Source organism: Salmo salar, chromosome 02, assembly GCF_965601325.2.
Source record: "Salmo salar chromosome 02, fSalSal1, whole genome shotgun sequence".
In the NCBI taxonomy this organism is placed as follows: Eukaryota; Metazoa; Chordata; class Actinopteri; order Salmoniformes; family Salmonidae; genus Salmo; species Salmo salar.
Window position 1 is genome coordinate 26,487,880 of NC_138292.1, and position 16,616 is coordinate 26,504,495.

The following is a 16,616-nucleotide window of genomic DNA, read 5'->3' on the forward strand; positions in this document are numbered from 1 at the left end:
CTTGTTATTTACGAAGTTTTTGGACTAGATTCCTGTTGGAACGTTCCACAAATTATACCCACCCGGTTTGAAGTCATAAACAGCTTGAAACACAGCGAAGAGCTGCTGGCAAAATGCACAAAAGTGCTGTCTGAATGAATGCTTACGAGTTATGTTATGCCAATGTTATGTCATAATTATGTAAAATTCTGGCAAATTAGTTCGCAACGAGCCAGGCGGCCCAAACTGTTGCATATACCCTGACTCTGCGTGCAATGAACGCTAGAGATGTGACACAATTTCATGTTAGCAGGCAATATTAAACTCTCTGGGCAAGGTGGGACGCTTGCCCAGAGCAAAAGCAAGACATTAGATTATGTTAGGAGAGTACCCAGCCAGAAATAATCACACTGCTATTTTCAAAGCAACTAGCATGCATCACAAATACCCAAAACACAGCTAAATGCAGCACTAATCTTTGACAATCTTCATCAGATGACACTCCTAGGACATCATGTTACACAATACATGCATTTTTTGTTCGATAAAGTTCATATTTATATATAAAAACAGCATTTTACATCGGCGCGTGATGTTCAGAAAAGATTTTCCCTCAAATGCTTCCGGTGAATCAGCGCTACAATTTACAAAATTACTATTCGAAAACATTGTTAAAATGTAATATTGTCATTCAAAGAATTATAGATTCACATCTCGTGAATGCAACCGCTTTGCCAGATTTAAAAATAACGTTACTGGGAAATCACACTTTGCAATAAACGACGCGGTATGCTCAGAAAAATAGGCTAGGCGATACATGTTAGCGCCATCGTGGAACCATCAAAAATACTATTGTAAATATTCCCTTACCTTTGATTATCTTCATCAGAAGGCACTTCCAGGAATCCCAGGTCCACAACAAATGTAGTTTTGTTCGAAAAAGTTAATAATTTATGTCCCAATAGTTCCTTCTTGTTAGCGCGTTCCGAAGGCTACTCAAAATGTACCGTAGCGCGTGGGACTTGTCGTCACGAATGTGCAAAAAATATATATTTAAGTTCGTTCAAACGTTGTATAACATAAATCTTTAGGGCCTTTTTCAACCAGAGCTTCAATAATATTCAAGGCGGACGATTGCATTGTCTTACTAAACATTTCGAAAGGGGAGGGTAGCCATGGGCTGCCGCGTCATAGTAGTAAATGGCCCTCCCCCTGTGACCAAGTTCCAAAGCCTCTCTTTCGGTTAGTTTGTACCATAGAAGACTCAAACCACTTTGTAAAGACTGTCGACATCTAGTGGAAGCCTTAGGAAGTGCTAAATGATTAATAAGCCCCTGTGTGTTTCAATGGCAAAGGTTTGAAGTTATTCCACACATCAGATTTCCATTTCCTGTTAGGATTTGTCTCAGGGTTTTGACTGCCATATGAGTTCTGTTATACTCACAGACATCATTCAAACAGTTTTAGAAACTTTAGTGTTTTCTATCCAAATCTACTAATTATATGCATATTCTAGTTACTGGGCAGGAGTAGTAACCAGATTCAATCGGGTACGTTTTTTATCCGGCCGTGCAAATACTGCCCCCTATCCCCAACAGGTTAACTAAATATGCAGGTTTAAAAATATATACTTGTTTATAGATTTTTAAGAAAGGCATTGATGTTTATGGTTAGGTACATTGTGGCAACGACAGTGCTTTTTTCGCAAATGCGCTTGTTAAATCAACACCCGTTTGGCGAAATAGGCTTTGATTCAATGATAAATTAACAGGCACCGCATCGATTACATGCAACGCAGGACACGTTAGATAAACTAGTAATATCATCAACCATGTGTAGTTAACTAGTTAACTAGTTTTTTATAAGATAAATTGAATGCTAGCTAGCAACTTACCTTGGCTTCTTGCTGCCCTCGCATAACAGGTAGTCAGCCTGCCATGCATGCTCCTCGTGCGTTGGATTGGATTAGTAATCGGAAGGTTACAAAAACGAATCCCCCCTGAACAAGGCAGTTAACCCCCGTTCCTAGGCCGTCATTGAAAATAAGAATTTGTTCTTAATCTGACTTGCCTAGTTAAATAAACTTGTTAAAAAAAAAAATGTCCCCAATTTATTTTTTTTAATCGCCAAATCGGTGGCCAAAAATACCGATTACCGAGTGTTATGAAAACTTGAAATCGGCCCTAATTAATCGGCCATTCCAATTAATTGGTTGACCCCTAATACACAGAGTTCTTTTTGTTGAGGGAACAATGCACCTCTCTGTGTGTTGGTGCTGTGTGGTTGACTTGGTAGTGTGGTTGACTTGGTAGTCTGCTGTTGCCTGCTGTAGAATATGGCATTTGTGCTTAGAAACAGATTTAAATAAGGCAATCTACACTTAGGTTGTCACCAAAAATCCTAGAGGCTTGATATTCCTTTTTTTAAGCTGAGAATCACTAACTTTTATGCTTTAGGGATATATTGAAATTATTTCAGAGGCAAGCAGGCCTTGAGGGTAGTTGTACATTTTCTGTAGTCCTTGAAATCCCAGCTGATGACCACTGATACACTTTGTCTCTCGTTTGAGCTCTGAAAACTGCAATGGGATCACATTCTACACTTCTGGGTTTAACTTCAGTGGATCACTCATTTTGCTCTCCTCTAAAATTGTTAATGGTCTTTCTCCATTATGGTCCATTGAAAAGTCTCCAGCTCATTTCTCGGTTCTCAGTATGGTCTTATCAGAGTTGATACAGATGAAGATCGTTTGCTACTCTCTTCAGTCTGTTTCAGGGAGCTGAGGTGAGTTTAGCTACACTGTCTTTATAATGTACCTTTTGGATTTAACATTTACCAGCCTGATAATTGCATGTTCGCTACATGCGTTCTTATTTACAGTCTGAACTGGAGTTTAACACACACTGAATAGACAGCATGATTAGTAACAGCACATGCTAGCATTAGATATCCAGTTTCTTTCTACATTTTTTCACATATCTGTAGCTGAAAGCACTCGTCCTCCATGGGATCTCCAATGGAAACCCTGTTATTCATGGCGTGCAGGCAGTTGGAATGCAAGCATACCCACTTGTTCTCAGGGGCCTTATTGCAGCCTCAGACAAACTTTTCTTGGTATCTAACTGACCAATACCTGGAGCACTCCCAACACCATGTTAACCTTGATCAATTAGCCTTATATGGAGGATTCAGCTGAACTCTGAGGTCACGGCTCCCTATCTTCGCCATGGTAACAGCAAATGGGTCGTCAGGTAACCTAGTGAATGATAATTTTTATGTTTGGCTTTTTTCACCAGCTTAAGATCAACTACAAACAAGTTGAGTTCCTCTCCAAGTACTACACCACATCTGTGGTGACCGCCTTCAGGTAGGAGAGCATTCTGGGATGTGGAGTTTCTGCATGTTGGTAATGTACAGTTGGCTATAAAGCTAGTCATGTAATCACTTTTTTTAATTACATAATATGAATCTTTGAAAATGCTTATTGGATAAGTGTAGTTTGGACAATGGAACATCCAATGCAGCAACTCAAAACACCAGCTGTACCTGAGGAGAGGTTTGGTAAAACCTGCACAATAGAGACGTTGAAGTACATGACTGTGAGTGATCAATGAAGGCCTCAGTCAGCATAGTTTGGTCTTCTTCCTTCAAGTCCCTCTCTCTCTCCAGTGAGGGGGTGCTGGCCTACTACTGGACCCAGTTTGACATCCCGGCAGCAGACCTGGAGATGCTGCCAGAGTTCTCTGAGGAGCGGGTCCTGGAGGTGCTGTGGAACGGCATCAGGGAGCAGGGCAAACGCTCCGGCCAGAGCCTCCACATCAGCCAAGTCACTGCCTCACGTGAGTTAGTAGTTAGTACAACCCAGTCAAGACCAAACCAGGGGGTGTAGTCTCTGGGGCAGGGGGTGTAGTCTCTGGGGCAGGGGGTGTAGTCTCTGGGGCAGGGGGTGTAGTCTCTGGGGCAGGGGGGTGTAGTCTCTGGGGCAGGGGGGTGTAGTCTCTGGGGCAGGGGGGTGTAGTCTCTGGGGCAGGGGGGTGTAGTCTCTGGGGCAGGGGGGTGTAGTCTCTGGGGCAGGGGGGTGTAGTCTCTGGGGCAGGGGGGGTGTAGTCTCTGGGGCAGGGGGGGTGTAGTCTCTGGGGCAGGGGGGGTGTAGTCTCTGGGGCAGGGGGGGTGTAGTCTCTGGGGCAGGGGGGGTGTAGTCTCTGGGGCGGGGGGTGTAGTCTCTGGGGCGGGGGGTGTAGTCTCTGGGGCAGGGGGTGTAGTCTCTGGGGCAGGGGGTTTAAACTAAGCAAGCAGTGACCAACCCTCCTCCTGGAGAGTTACCCTGAGTCCTGCAAGCTTCCGCTTCAACCCATATCCAACACCTATCATTCTACTAATTGGCTGCTCACCAGGACCTTGATCAGCTGAATGAGGGGCAGGGGCAGTTCTGGGGGGGGGGGGCAGTGCCCCTGTGACAACAATTTTGGACCCCCTTTGTGGCCCCCCTAAATGTGGAGTATGAAATCATTTTTACATAACAAATTTTTGCTATTCTTTTTTTACATCCGTTATTAGACCGTGGTAACACGGAACACTAATGATTATGAACATGGTATTTTGCCTGCTAATGCCTACAATGCAGTGAAGAAAACGATGTGACAACAATAACGTCTAACGTCTAATGTAACTGGCCCCTCTAACAGTACAACTGGCCCCAGCTTGGCCCCCCCAGTTGAAATGGTCTAGAACTGGCACTGATGAGGGGTAACAGAGTTGGTCACCAGGACCTTGATCAGCTGAATGAGGGGGTAACAGGGTTGGATCAAAAGCCTGCACACCCAGTAGCTCTCCAGAAGGATGGTTGGTCTCCCCTCAACTAAAGGGTTGTGTTTAATGAAGAGAAATGTATTGTCTGAAGCAAGCCCCGCTCTCTGTCATCTTCCATAAGCATTCATATCTGATCTGATTTCAGCATTAATGGCTGTTCTATGCCAGCTAGATGTCTCTGACATGCCCTAATAAGATAACGTGGAGGTATAAGGGACGCCACTCTGTTTTCTATTGTATCAGAGATTGGACACTTTATGTAGTTTGGTTCTTCTAATGACATTACAGTAGTTGGCCCCTGGACTGCCCTCTAGCTCCCTGCCTGCCTGGCTGTAGCCATTATCATTATTCTAGCTTCTGTCTACTTCACATTGCATTGCAAATAGGTCACCTTATATTACTTTGTGGTTTTGCTCTCTTTAAAATGATTTCTGTTTATATGATTTGATGTGGCTGTCAGACAGTTAGACAGAGATGCATCCCTGGGCTCTGCGGGGCGAGGGAATGTTAGACAACAGTCCAATATTATACGCCCATGCATCACTCTATCAGCTTCTCAGTTTGGTAACACTTTCTTAACCCTCTCCTCCCTCCTTACCTCTCATTTCCCCTTTCCCTCTCCTCCTTCATCTCTCCTTTTCTCTCTTCTCCCTCCCCCTCTTACTCCACCACTCTTCTCTCTCCCTCACCCCCCCTTTCTCTCCAGGCACAGACCCCAGGATGGCCAGGAACCCCAGAGCCGGTGAGTAAACCCACTGTCTCCCGTTTCCATCACATTTCGCTGTAATTTTCCACCCGCTAGATGTTCACCCCGCTGCTGCCAGTCTGTGAGAATGCCTGCCCCGCTTGATACATAATACTGCTGCTGCTCCATTCATGAAGAGATTGAGAGCCCTGGCTATATAGTACATGAGTGGACTACTGAATAAAAATGGATGTTGGCATATTTCACTCTCCTTTTTTTTACCGTCTGTGTTGATGCGTAATCCTCAAATGATTTTGCGCATGTTACATTTCATTTCAGAGGAGAGTTGATAGTTGACATTGCATCAACAGATGACACTGGATGATGAACAGTGTAGTAGATATGGTATAAGATGTGTACTTTTCTCCGCACCATGATATGACATTTTGATTGATGCCATACAACACAGCTCTAATCTTTTTTTCCTACTATGTTATCTGCCTTGGCATTTGCACTTTTGGGACTAGCGAGTCTAAGTTTTTCCTTAGCATGTGAGCTGACCAGGGAAAACCCACAGCCTTGTTGGGCTACTGTACTTATGTCTGTACATCTACTAATGTCATCTGTTATGCTGCTCATTTCCTGCCCATCAGATTTCGAGTGTTTCTTCCGGTTGGAGGCTGGCACTTTAATTCAGAGCTTCCAGTCTCCAGGCTTTCCAGATCAGTACCCGGCCCAGTCCCGCTGCCAGTGGCAGATCAGAGCCCCGGAACAGAACGCCATCTCAGTCCGCTTCGCCCACTTCCACATAGAGGATGACTGCTCTGACGATTTTGTGTCCATCTACGACTCCCTCAGCCCGGATGAATCCCAGGCCATCACTCAGTGAGTGCTCTCACAACCACTACTGTGATGATGATGATAGATAAATAATATGAATAATGCATAGATTCTTATTAGTGCTTTTCATGGACCCAAAGACTCTTGTACAGGATGGTAATGAGAGAGGCTGAATCAGGCCAGTGTTTGTCATAATGCCACTATTCTCCACAGCCCAAGGAAATCCGTGACAAACTCCATCTTAATATCAGCAGTGATACACAGACAAGTGAATTCAATTGTAAGATTGCACATTTGTGTGAGACATATTGGCTTTGTTCAATCGAAGGTGGTTTCCTGGTGTCTAGGCTAAGTGTAATTGATAGGTTGTTGTGCTGTGAGAATGTGGGTTTGTTTCCAATCGATAAAGCTATGTTAACAAAGGAAGCAGAAAGTCAACTTCAAACTTGCTTTCTTTCAGCACAATAAATAATATATTCTTCGTCCTACCAAGAAACATACACTGAGTATACAAAACATTAGGAACACCTGCTCTTTCCATGACAGACTGACCAGGTGAAACCTATGATCACTTATTCATGTCACCTGTTATCTACTCCAATCAGTGTAGATGAAGGGAGGAAACAGGTTAATGATTTTTAAGCCAAGTGAAACATGGATTGTGTGTGTGAATGGACAAGACAAAAAATGTAAGTGCTTTAGAACGGGGTATTGTAGTTGGTGCCAGGCGCACCGGGTTTGACTGTGTCAAGAACTGCAACGCTGCTGGGTTTTTCACGTTCAACAGTTTCCTGTGTGTATCAAGAATGGCCCACCATCCAAAGAACATCCAGTCAACTTGATGCAACTGTGGGAAGCATTGGAGTCAACATGGCCCGACATCTCAGGGCAAAAGTGGGTGGTAAAACTCAATATTAGGAAGGTGTTCATAATGTTTTGTACACTGTGTATCCCACTCGTTTACAACCTTTTATTAATTAGGGTCCAACCAAGACATGCATACTACCAGTACCAACATATGTTTACTTAATGAGGAAAGAAAGTACAAGTGTGTCATGTAGTTTTCCAGAATTCCCAAGAGGGACCGGAACATCACTTTCCCCAGTGGGGATTGAAAGACATGGGAGAAAACGGTCGTTTTGAAGTGTAGCGAATGCTGTGGACTTCATTCCCGTCACATCATTGGTGATTTTAGTCACTTGTTGGGATCCTGGTGCATTTAGCCCAGCACGTTGTCTTTCATTGTTAACATTGGGGACCTTCAGTGAGATTGAGTTGGCTCAGAAGGACCTCTCTTTTCCAATCTACCAGGGGTGGTTGGTTGTCTGTGGACTGTTTTTGCATCTCTCTCTCTCTCTTTCTCCCCCCCCCCCCCCCCCCTCCACTGTGGCAACCTGAGTGCAAATCAGTGGGGGCTACACTGCAGGCAATTTCAAGTTCCAAACCCTTCGCCAAACAAATGCGGGTAGCCAGGCGCTGCATAAGATTTTATATTGCTGCTCAGCCTATCAGATTTATCCAAGGTGACACCAGGTTTATGAGGGCCTTAATACAATAGTTTCTAATGGCATTACCCTGCTGCAGGTAGGGCTGCTCTTGCAACGTCATTCACACTTCTGTGGCTCCGGCCGCCGGCCCACGATGCAGGAACGTTTAGCTAAAATACCTGTTTGACTTTGAAATGCCGTGTGTGTCTGAGCGTGCAGGGCTATTTTTCTTCCCTTGAATAGTTGATTTAATGCTCTGATGTGTCGGTGCTCATCAGTTATTTAGACATTTCAAATGTATTTAATGGGCTTCTTTGGGTTTCTGATTCATGTGTTTTTATTAAAAGTGTACTATGTCACTCTAACAACACAGTGTAGATGGTATACTGATGGTTTATGCCTTTCATGCCTGCACCACATTCTGTCAGTGAAGTCCCACACCTTGATCAGTGTTGCCCAGCCCTGTCATTGGCTGACGTCTCCATTTCCTGTATGAATCTCCTCCTACAGCAAGTGTGGTCAGAGGCCTCCCAGCAATCCCCTGGAGGTGGTGTCATCCAGTAACATCATGCTCATCAACCTCGTCACCGACAGTGCTGTCCAGAGGCCCGGCTTCAATGCAGAGTACTCAATCATCCCCCTAACAACATGTAAGCTAACATCAGACAGTCATCCCCTTGCCAAGATGTACAACTACAATTTTTTTTTCATGTATTTTACCTTTATTTAACTAGGCAAGTCAGTTAAGAACAAGTTCTTATTCTCAATGACTGCCTAGGAACAGTGTTCAGGGGCAGAACGATTCGAACTTGCAACCTTTCGGTTACTAGCCCAACGCACTAACCACTCGGCTACCCTGCCGCCCCAATGCCAGTCAAACAGTCCATATTTCACTAAGTTAACATGGTGAACACTCTAATGACCCAACTGTTGCCATTTTAGCCAAAAGTTGTGGAGGAGTCCTGAGTGATGCTCAGGGGAACTTCAGCTCTCCCCATTACCCCAGCTTCTATCCCCCAGCCCTGGACTGCAAGTGGACCATCGAGGTAGGTGGTCCTGCACCATAGCCCCCTCTGTTACCCCCTCTCTGCTACCTCTCTATTTACCCCCTCGCTCTCTGGTCCTTCTCTCTAGTCCTCTCTTTCCTGCACCATCCATAGCTCTGTATGAGGGGAATGCTGAGGCTGCAGAATGTCAGCCAGGCTGTTCAGTACCTCTTCCATCTTCATCTGTCCTATTGCTGCAGCAGCAGCCCTTAAGGTTGTGCGTCTGGGGGGAGGATGTGGGCTAGGTGTTCTCCCACAGTTACTGTAGGTTAAGTTCCAATTCCCTACACCTCCCACTTGGTCCCGTTCCCCTTGTGGATTTCAAATCATTGAATTGGTGTAAGCAGGCTCGAGGGACTTCCCACCATATTTCCTGCACCATTTATTTAAAATCTATGAGGAGGAAGGAACAAGTGCATACCTCTAAGGAGCAGGGCGGAGTGGTGGCATTTTCCAACTCTTAAGACTCACATGACCACAACCCTGTCTCTCAGGTCCCTGCAGGGAAGCAGGTACGTGTCAAGTTCACCATGTTCCGTATGAAGGAGCCGAGAGTGGACGTCAGGGTGTGTCACAAAGACTACATTGAGGTCATGGGCACCAAGTAAGAATTACTCTACTTACTGGAGCTCTATAGAACAATATGACTTTATTGATTATCACAGGATAAAGGAAATGTGTTCTCTGCTTTAAACCATGATATCCCATTGACGTACAATGTCAGTATTTCCACTCAAAGAAACGTTGTGTGCTTTGTGTCAGGTACTGTGGGGAGCTGTCTTCTCTGGCCCTTACCAGTACCACCAGCTCTCTGGTTGTGATGTTCCACTCTGACGAGTCCTTCACAGACAAAGGCTTCCAGGCTCAGTACAATGCATACGATCCTTCCAACCGTGAGTATTTTCTCTCTGGTGTTATATATGACTCTGGATTGTATGAAACGTCCTATGAAGGTGCTACCATTTTATGGTACTGTTTTCAAACCCCTCTTACTCTCCATGGCAACTGATATGGGAGTGGTGGTGCTATTCAAGTGAAAGTTGCTATATGACAGAGTAATCGTCACTATAACAACTGAACTAGTGCCCCAAACCCAGTGGCACGCTGACTGACACTCAGCCAGAGACGGTTCAATGATGGAGGTTTACAGACTGCAGCTCTGACATCACGGGTCCACCAATCACCATGGGAGCGTGTTTATTGTCTGTTTTATCAGTCAGGAGCACTTCTAGTCTCAGTCCCCTCCACTCCCCTCGTCCCCTCCACCCTCTGTAATGCTGCTCTCTGAGTTTGGGCCATAATGGATTTCTAATTGCTTTGGTCAATAGGGATGAGCAGATGGCAACAAGACGGATAGGCCGGATATACACTGATTCCCTCACACTCCTTCTGTCACTCGCTCTCCATCTTTCTCTCTCCTCCCTCGCTCTCATTCGCCTCCTCCCCCCGTCTCCCTCCTTCCTTCTTCATTCCCTCCGTTCTGTTACTGTGTGCAGCTTGCCCCAACCAGTTTGCCTGTGGCTCTGGGTTCTGTATCAAGAAGGAGCTGCATTGTGATGGCTGGAATGACTGTGGGGACATGAGTGATGAAATTAACTGCAGTAAGTAGACCCTGTCCTCGCTTGGCCTCACCCTTACCTCACTCCCCTTCTTCCTTCCCTCCCTCACTCCCCTTCTTCCTTCCCTCCCTCACTTCCCCTCATCCCTCACTTCCCCTCATCCCTCCCTTCCTCACTTCCCCTCATCCCTCCCTTCCTCACTTCCCCTCATCCCTCCCTTCCTCACTTCCCCTCATCCCCCTTACCCTCCCTTCACATATTTCCCACTCCCCTCACATTCCTGTGTGTGTGTGTGCATGTCTGTGTAATAGAACCCTCTGACACTAGACATTTCCTCTTGCTATTTTCAGAATGTGAAAAGGACCAGTTTGCCTGTGACAACGGGATGTGCAAGCCCAAGTACTGGGTGTGCGACCGTGTCAACGACTGCGGTGACGAGAGTGATGAGAAGCACTGCAGTGAGTAGCCTCCTAGTTGGCCAGACCCCCTCTATTTATGTAATACCAATCTGCGGGCTATACGGCCCGCTAATGCCATACTAATTGTGCTAACATTAAAGGCGCTAATCGATGGACATTGGCTCCTAGCTCAGCTGTGTGTGGTCATTACTTTATCAGTAATGTGGCTTGTTGGAAGCCTTGCCCAACTTGCTCAGCCTCTGTCAAGACTCTTAAACATGTATAATGCATTCAGCCTTTCAAAGCACAGAGCGGGGGAGGGATGGAGGGAGAACAAGAGTCCAGTCTGGCCACATCAGTAAATCTCTTTCCCGTCCTCCCCCCCCAGGCTGTGCGAAGAATGAGTGGAGGTGTGGTGACGGGACCTGTTTGCCTCAGGATGTGGTGTGTGACACTAAGACGGACTGTGTGGATGGGAGTGACGAGGCTTCCTGTACCGTCAGTAAGTCAACACACACCAGACTCCTCACTCATTACGTGACAGGACACACCTCTCTTTTGACATACATTAGCTATGTTTATGCTACTGCACACACCTCCTCACATGAAAACCCTGTCACTCCTTTTCAATCTCAGTTTTGTGGATAAAGTGGGATGTTAGACTAGACCGTCTCAATCAATACAGCCAATCAATGTAAACCACAGCACCATCACTGTGTATGGTGCACTGCATTCTAATGCCTGACTGATTGGAGTGTCTTTTTCATCAAACCTGGCCTAACACTGAAATAGGTTTATGAAAAATGGGATAGTTTTTTTTTTTAAATCAGAAATGTGTTTTCTTATGATCTCTTGATGGGTTTTGACTTTTTATTTGTATCTACCTCTCTCTCTGTGCAGCTCCTGGTATCTGCTCTGACATTAGCTTTAAGTGTAAGAACGAGGCGTGTGTGAACAAGGTGAACGCTGAGTGTGACCGGGTCAAAGACTGCACCGACGAATCAGACGAGGAGGGCTGCGGTAAGACAAGACAACCCAGCAGCAAGCTCTTTCATTCCTCCTCTCATTTACGTCTTCACTCGCTTCCTATTCTCTGGGCATCTCTCTCTGTCTTTGTAAAAACATCCATGAGTTGGCATGTAGTTTTAGAACTCCTGTATGATGCAAAAAAGCTCATCATTGTCACTCCTAACAGTGAGCTACAGGACAGCAGAGTAGTGGGGCTGGGATACGTATGACTGGCTGCTTGTCTACAGAGCACCAAACAAGCTGGAGGGCCTCCATCCAGCACTTTTTATTTGATTCTTCTTTGGAGAACTATTGACGTCTGTGTGAATATTTTTGTGTTTTTCCTTTCCTACAAGCCTCGGGGGCTGGCAGTGTTTTTTTTGATAAGCTAATATGTCGGTACCTTATTATAATTCCAATGAGCTGCGCGGTTCAGCTCCAAGGCTGCGGTGTCAAGTTGAAGTTATTTTCTCCTTCTCTTCTCTCTGTTCATTAACGCTCATCTCACTCTTCCTCTCCTCCATTCCGCCATACTTCCCAACAGACTGTGGCGTCCGGCCATACAAGCTTAACCGTATTGTGGGCGGGGAGAATGCGCAGCTGGGGGAGTGGCCCTGGCAGGTGAGCCTGCACTTCCAGACCCATGGGCATGTGTGTGGCGCGTCAATCATCTCCAACCGCTGGCTCCTGTCTGCCGCCCACTGCTTCAAGACCATCAGCCCTGAGTGAGTTCCACATACACAACACTTCTCTCCCTGCTCCTCCTTTCGCCCTTCCTCTCTGCTCCTCCCGCCTCTCTGCAGATTGTCCTTCCTATTGTTTCAAATATCCTCCCTTCATTCCTCCCTCCCGCTTTGCTTTTGTTCTCTATGCCTCTTTTTTGGGTTTGTCTATCCCGTCATGCGTGTGGGTAGTTTATGGCTTCTTTACTCTACTGAAGCTTCTCTCCTTGACTTCTTCTTTCAAGATCTCCAGCCCTGCATGTGTACATGGCACCCCTCACACCTCTTCTGGTTTCTGATTCACAGACAGATCGTCCCATCTCTGCTTCTGAAGCCACTGATATCTCCCTCTACTCTGGTGTCAAACACGTTTTTCTTGTCCTTCTTTCCCAAGCCGGGGGTAGTTTATGGCCACTCTGCAGTCTTTCATCTACTTCACTGAGTTAACTTAGTTTGTTATTATTATTATTATTATTCATTATTCCAGAGAACATCGTTTTAGGGAACCTGTTCATTCATTTAATACTAAGGGCAGGGGCAAAAATCTGATATCAACTTTGGAGGGGACAATTACATGAAATTTTCTCAAGAGCAATTCCTGAGGGGGACACCAAAAGTAGTGCTGTAACACATAGCCTACATTGTAATATGGTAAATGTATATTGAGGAATCAAAGAAATAAGGTGTTTGCCGTACTCCTAACTACCGGTACCCAAAACAACACAACTAATCACAACAGCAATACCATTGCCTTTAACAAATCTTAGTTCAGTCACCAGTTTAAGTTGAGAGTGGGGGTATCCATGGCATTTTCCAATTATGTTCCTATTTTACAAGTCAAAAAATTGAGAACCTTTCATAATGTTGCCAAACAAAGACACAAACTTACCTGAAACTCCCTGTCTCTGCCAGTCTGTCCCTGCATATCTGTCCCCAACTCTGCTGTCTGTGTGCCATCTGTTGCCTGCTCTGCCTAATGACATCATTGTGAAACATTTCCATTAGAATTTCATTTCTTTCTTATGAACATTTTATCAAGTAGTCTTTGAGATATTAGGCTCCTAGGGTTCTTACTTTGCGTTTTGGTGTACTGAAAAATACTCTGATGTCCGTCTTTTATTTTTCTGCCATTTTTCTACCTGGCTGGCTGGCTGGCTACACACACAGTGTGTGTAGGTTATTTACAGTAGGAGATGGGCTTCTATCATCTTATCTTCTGTCATTCTATTTGGGCTTCGATCTAAAAGGTAGCTAGCAAATGTGAAATGGATTAAAATGACAAGAGTTGACAGCTGTATGAGTTCACCATTTACACAACATATGCTGCAACCTTTTGTAATTTTAATAGTTTGTTTCATATTGGCTGGCTTCCAACAATAGCTGAATTTGCAAAGCTAGCGAGCACCAATTCCGTTTCAGTGGTGTTTGCTATAATCTTTGCTACCCGGGTTAAATAAAGGTGAAATAAAATAAATAAATAAAAGTTCCCTTGCGACAATTTAGCTTTTGCAACGAGACCATTAAATATATTTAAGACAATGGTAGAAGAGAGTGTAGTTCTGTTCAGTTTGGACTTAAGTTTATCGCTATCCTTATCACAGGGACTTTGAAGCGCTAACTTACATCATCTGCATGCTGATTTTGGAATAAATTGACGATAGCAAAGATTCCATCTTTGACGACGCCACATAAATGGAATAGGTACTAGCTAGCTTAATAGTTAATATTTGCGCGCTAGCTCTGCATATTCAGCTAGTGTGTGTGCGCGATTGACTGGATTAACCTCACGTCAGTTACGTTCATTGAGTGCCTTTCAGACAGTAGACACGACCCCTCTGTTACCTTGCCAACTAAAGAACTGGCAGTGGATCAAACCATTGTGAGGCAAAGGGTGGGGGGGGGTCGCAATCTTTTGAAACTTAAAAACGCTCTATTAAGTGTCTATAATCAGCACAATTGCTTTCATTGTGTATTATTAATATTATTTAAATTACATAGTTATGTTTCAGTGATATATTGGGGGGGACAAATCATATTTTTCCCAGGATGGGGGGGGTCGTGTCCCCCCCCGGGATTTCCGCCTCTGACTAAGGGCTCTTTAATCTGTAAAGCTGAAGAGTTCCAGGTTCCACAATAGAAATGTAAAGGTGTTGAGCCAACATATGCAGCATATATCATTAATGCGTTCTCCACTAAAGTGGGAATATTGCCTTTAAATTTCAATCATGCTGTAAAGCTGAATTTCCTCGATGGGGATTGAACAGAGCCCTAAAAGACGTGAGTATGATGGGTAAACAGTGCTTTACACAACAGGAGATTTTTGATCCACTGCACAAGGACTGAGAAATTACCCCCTGATTATACTGTTTAGAAGAGATGCTTCAGGGCCACATTTGCATCAAAGCAGCTTTATAGTGTATATACTGTGTGTAATTGTCTGGGCTGCCAGTAGGTGGAGCACTAGCCCTGCACTAGAATGTGATCCAGCACTGCTGTGTTGGGATGGATGTGGTCTTTTCCATTTAGAGCCAGCCACTGTAGGGGATGATGTAGCTGTGCACTGCAGCGGTTTCATGAACAGTACAGAGATTTACAGAGCTCTGCTGCTAGCATTGCTTCCTCTCACAATCACACAGTCAGCTTGGAAGAGAAACGGCTTCCTTTCTGTTTACAGACAGCATTCTCTTATTCTGTGGAGAGGCTCTATAGGAGTAGCTCAAGCCCATATCCTACAGCAGCAGTAGGCAATCTTAGACTCAATCTTACATGGCTGATTCAATTAATTGAGTCTTTATTAAAGACTAATTAGTTCATTATTTGAATCAGATGTGTTCCTGCTTTGGCCGCAGAAAAAGCCTGCCCCCACACTGGCCCCTTTCAAATAAGACTGCCAGCCCTTGGCCCTGTAGGCTGGTTAACATACCCACAATCAATTCCATCTACTCCTGAACTTTGAAATTTCACTGTTCACTGTTTTTTTTTACAAAGGCAGGGAGGCCAGCAGAATAACTGAATAATGGTGCCCTCTCTCATCTCCTCTAGAAACCACGTGGCCTCCAACTGGCAGACGTACAGTGGCATGCAGGACCAGTATAAGCAGGATACTGTTCAGAGAAGCTCGGTGAAGACCATTATCACCCACCCAGACTACAACCAGATGACCTATGACTACGACATCGCCCTGCTGGAGCTGAGCCAGCCGCTGGAGTTCACCAACACCATCCACCCCATCTGCCTACCCGCACGCTCCCACCTCTTCCCTGCTGGCATGTCCTGTTGGGTTACAGGCTGGGGCACGCTCCGCGAAGGAGGTGGGGGATCATATAGTTACACTATTGTTCTTATAGACCTAGGTCATATACAATACATATTTTGAATCATTTCAAATGCTGATGAGGCAATTGATTTAGTGCATGGGTTCAAAGTTAACATACATTTACTTCTATTTTATGCTACAGAGCTGGGTCATACTAGGGATGGGCATTCGAAATGTTTTTCCTGTTCGAGTACTCACATTATTTTTTGTACAGGAGTACTCAAATAAAATAAAGTATATTAGAATACACTACAGAAAAATATGCGCATTTATCTATATGCCAACAGTGTGCAAAAATACCTAATTTGCCCCATATAGTCTAGTATATTCAGTGAATAAAAAAACAAGTGCCATTTGAGAATCATTCATTGAAACCATAATGAGCTGCTCGGTTTTGGCGGGTTCACTCACAGCTTCACCTAGCAGTGGCAAAATGTAAAAGATAAGGAAATAATCTTACTGCGTTTTCTAAACGCAGATGTAAAATTATTCTTATAGTCTGATGCCGAGCAGAAATTACTATGTGCTTCAGTTGCGCTTCTTCACTCTGAGAATTCACGAACTGGCATTCTATCAGCAGACAGCACTCTGACTGATTTGTAGCTACTTTTCTCGGTAGCCCTCTTTTCTCTGGTAAAATGCAAGATTTAACTTCAAACAAAACATTAGATTAAGAAATGTAGCTGACTACATTCTTTATATGATAAACACTAGAAATATGATGGCAATGCATAGTTTTTGCAAAAAAATACCTTTCTCATTTAATT

At 44.6% G+C, this 16,616-nt stretch overlaps 1 protein-coding gene across 2 annotated transcripts in view; it reads left to right on the top strand.

Moving 5' to 3' along the window:
- st14 (ST14 transmembrane serine protease matriptase) overlaps positions 1–16,616 on the top strand; it is a 43,751-nt gene that overhangs the window by 20,274 nt on the left and 6,861 nt on the right. For both annotated transcript variants that reach the window (XM_014156251.3, XM_014156260.3), the window contains exons 4-17: positions 3,276–3,346; positions 3,649–3,818; positions 5,495–5,530; positions 6,127–6,358; positions 8,311–8,450; positions 8,743–8,846; positions 9,341–9,450; positions 9,609–9,739; positions 10,343–10,447; positions 10,756–10,863; positions 11,192–11,305; positions 11,704–11,823; positions 12,356–12,536; positions 15,576–15,844. In XM_014156251.3, coding sequence (XP_014011726.1) covers positions 3,276–3,346; positions 3,649–3,818; positions 5,495–5,530; positions 6,127–6,358; positions 8,311–8,450; positions 8,743–8,846; positions 9,341–9,450; positions 9,609–9,739; positions 10,343–10,447; positions 10,756–10,863; positions 11,192–11,305; positions 11,704–11,823; positions 12,356–12,536; positions 15,576–15,844 — 1,891 coding nt within the window. The remainder of the gene's footprint in view (positions 1–3,275; positions 3,347–3,648; positions 3,819–5,494; positions 5,531–6,126; positions 6,359–8,310; positions 8,451–8,742; positions 8,847–9,340; positions 9,451–9,608; positions 9,740–10,342; positions 10,448–10,755; positions 10,864–11,191; positions 11,306–11,703; positions 11,824–12,355; positions 12,537–15,575; positions 15,845–16,616) is intronic.